The sequence below is a fragment of the Monoraphidium neglectum genome, assembly GCF_000611645.1.
Source record: "Monoraphidium neglectum strain SAG 48.87 unplaced genomic scaffold scaffold00080, whole genome shotgun sequence".
Lineage (NCBI taxonomy): Eukaryota > Viridiplantae > Chlorophyta > Chlorophyceae > Sphaeropleales > Selenastraceae > Monoraphidium > Monoraphidium neglectum.
The window spans coordinates 5,206-6,933 of record NW_014013548.1 but is presented as its reverse complement, the minus strand read 5'-3'; the positions used below and the strand labels follow the sequence as shown (position 1 = coordinate 6,933).

At 78.6% G+C, this 1,728-nt stretch overlaps 1 protein-coding gene across 1 annotated transcript in view; it reads left to right on the top strand.

Annotated features, from left to right (window-relative positions):
* MNEG_0885 (hypothetical protein) overlaps window positions 1-1,728 on the top strand; it is a gene marked incomplete at both ends in the record, with an annotated part of 13,067 nt that overhangs the window by 6,144 nt on the left and 5,195 nt on the right. Inside the window, one exon of the mRNA XM_014050629.1 lies at window positions 222-1,397. Within this exon, the coding sequence (XP_013906083.1) occupies window positions 222-1,397 (1,176 nt within the window). The remainder of the gene's footprint in view (window positions 1-221; window positions 1,398-1,728) is intronic.

Here is a 1,728-nt window from a genome sequence, read left to right as displayed (position 1 = left end):
GGTCAGGCAATCGCGGCTGCTGCTGCTGTTGCCGCCGCCGCTGCCGCTGCCGCTGCCGCTGCGGCTGCCGCTGCCGCTGCTGCTGCTGCTGCTGCCGCTGCCGCTGCCGATGCTACAGCTCGACGTGTTGTCCCGCACTGCCACACCCTTTCCGACTGCACAGCCTCCACCTCTCCCTAACCTCACACGTCTAGCCGCCCCATCCACAACCTCCCCCCTAGGTTCACCCTTCACCCCGCCGCCTGGGTGCCCCGCCGCGCCCCCAACGACCCGCGGCCCCCCTCCCAGCTGCTGCGCTGGGCCGAGGCGCTTGCGCCCGTCGGGAGCCTGCTGCTCATTGAGCTGCGCTGCGGCGCGCACCTGGGGCCGTGGGGCGGGGTGGTGGCAAAGGCCCGGCTGGGTTCTGTGGTGGCTGTGAACCTCCAGCTGTGCAAGAAGGGCCGCGGCGCGGCCACCCTGCCCATAGTCGACGGCGCGCTGCCGCCGCGCAGGGCGGCGGCGCCGGCGGCCGCGCCAGAGGCGATGGGGACGGCGGCGTCGGCGGCGGCGGCGGCAGCCCGTCCCGCGCCCGAGGCGGAGCCGGGCTCGCCGCCGCAGGGCCTGCGGGGCGGCGGCGTAGGCAACGGCGTCGAGCGCCACGGCGCCGGCGGCGTTGGTGGCGGCGGATCGGACGCGTCCTGCAGCCCCAAGGGGCACCCCGGCCGCGGCGCCGCGCGCCCCGCGCCGTCCCGGGGGTCAGCCGCGGCGGCGGCGCTACAGGGAGCGGTCGCCGCCGGCCTCGCGGCGCACGAGCTGCCCGGCTCGCCGGCGGCGGCGGTGCCCGCTGCTGCTGCAACAGAGGAGGCGCGAGGGCGGTGGGAGGGCGCCCTGCCTTACGTCGGGCTCGACATCAATAAGAGCGCCCTGCTGCTGGCGCCGTACGCCGCGCGCGCTTGCGCCGCGTACCGCTTCGCTGCGGAGCGGCGGCGGCTGCTCATGCACCTCGGCGCGCCGCCGCAGCAGCAGCAGCCGTCGCTTTTGTCGCTGGCCGGCCCCGCGCCGCTGTCGAGCGACGGCCCCGAGCCGCCGTGCGCGCTGCGGGCCCGGCCGAGCGTCACGCGCGCCGGCGTGCTGCGGCAGCGCTGGCAGCGCGTGCTGGAGCTGCGGCTGCTGGGCCGCAGCTCCGACTATGCGCTGTGCCTGCTGGCGCACCGCTACCGCCACGCGCGGCCGGCACGGCAGCCCAGCGGGGCCCCTGGCGGCGGCAGCGGCGGCGGCGGGGCCGGCGGAAGCTCAGGGGGCACTGGTCGCAGCGCGCGCTTGTGCGTGCAGGTGGATGCGGCCGAGGTTTTGGAGGAGTATGAGGGGGCGTTCTTGGGCATGCTTGCGGCCCGGCCGCCCCCGCAGCTGCCCGTATCGTCAGGCAGCGGCCCCCGGCGCTCCCCCGGCCGCCCCCGCGCCGCTCCGGCGGCGGCGGCGCCGGGGGCGCGGGCGCCTGCGGGGGGCGTGGGCGTGCTGTGGGGCCTGCTCGGCAGCGGCCGGGGCGGCGGCGATCGGGGGCCGTCCGGGGATGGCGTGGGCGGCGGGGAGCACTTAATGGCCGCAGCCGCGCTGGCGCGCTCCTACGCGTCCCCAGCAGCCCAGCCGCAGCAGGCTCGGCCCGCGCGCGAGGGCCGCTGGGCGCTGCTCCACCTCCTGCAGAGCAACCGGCGCCGCGCCGAGTCGGCCGAGCGCGCCGGCGCCTCCGTC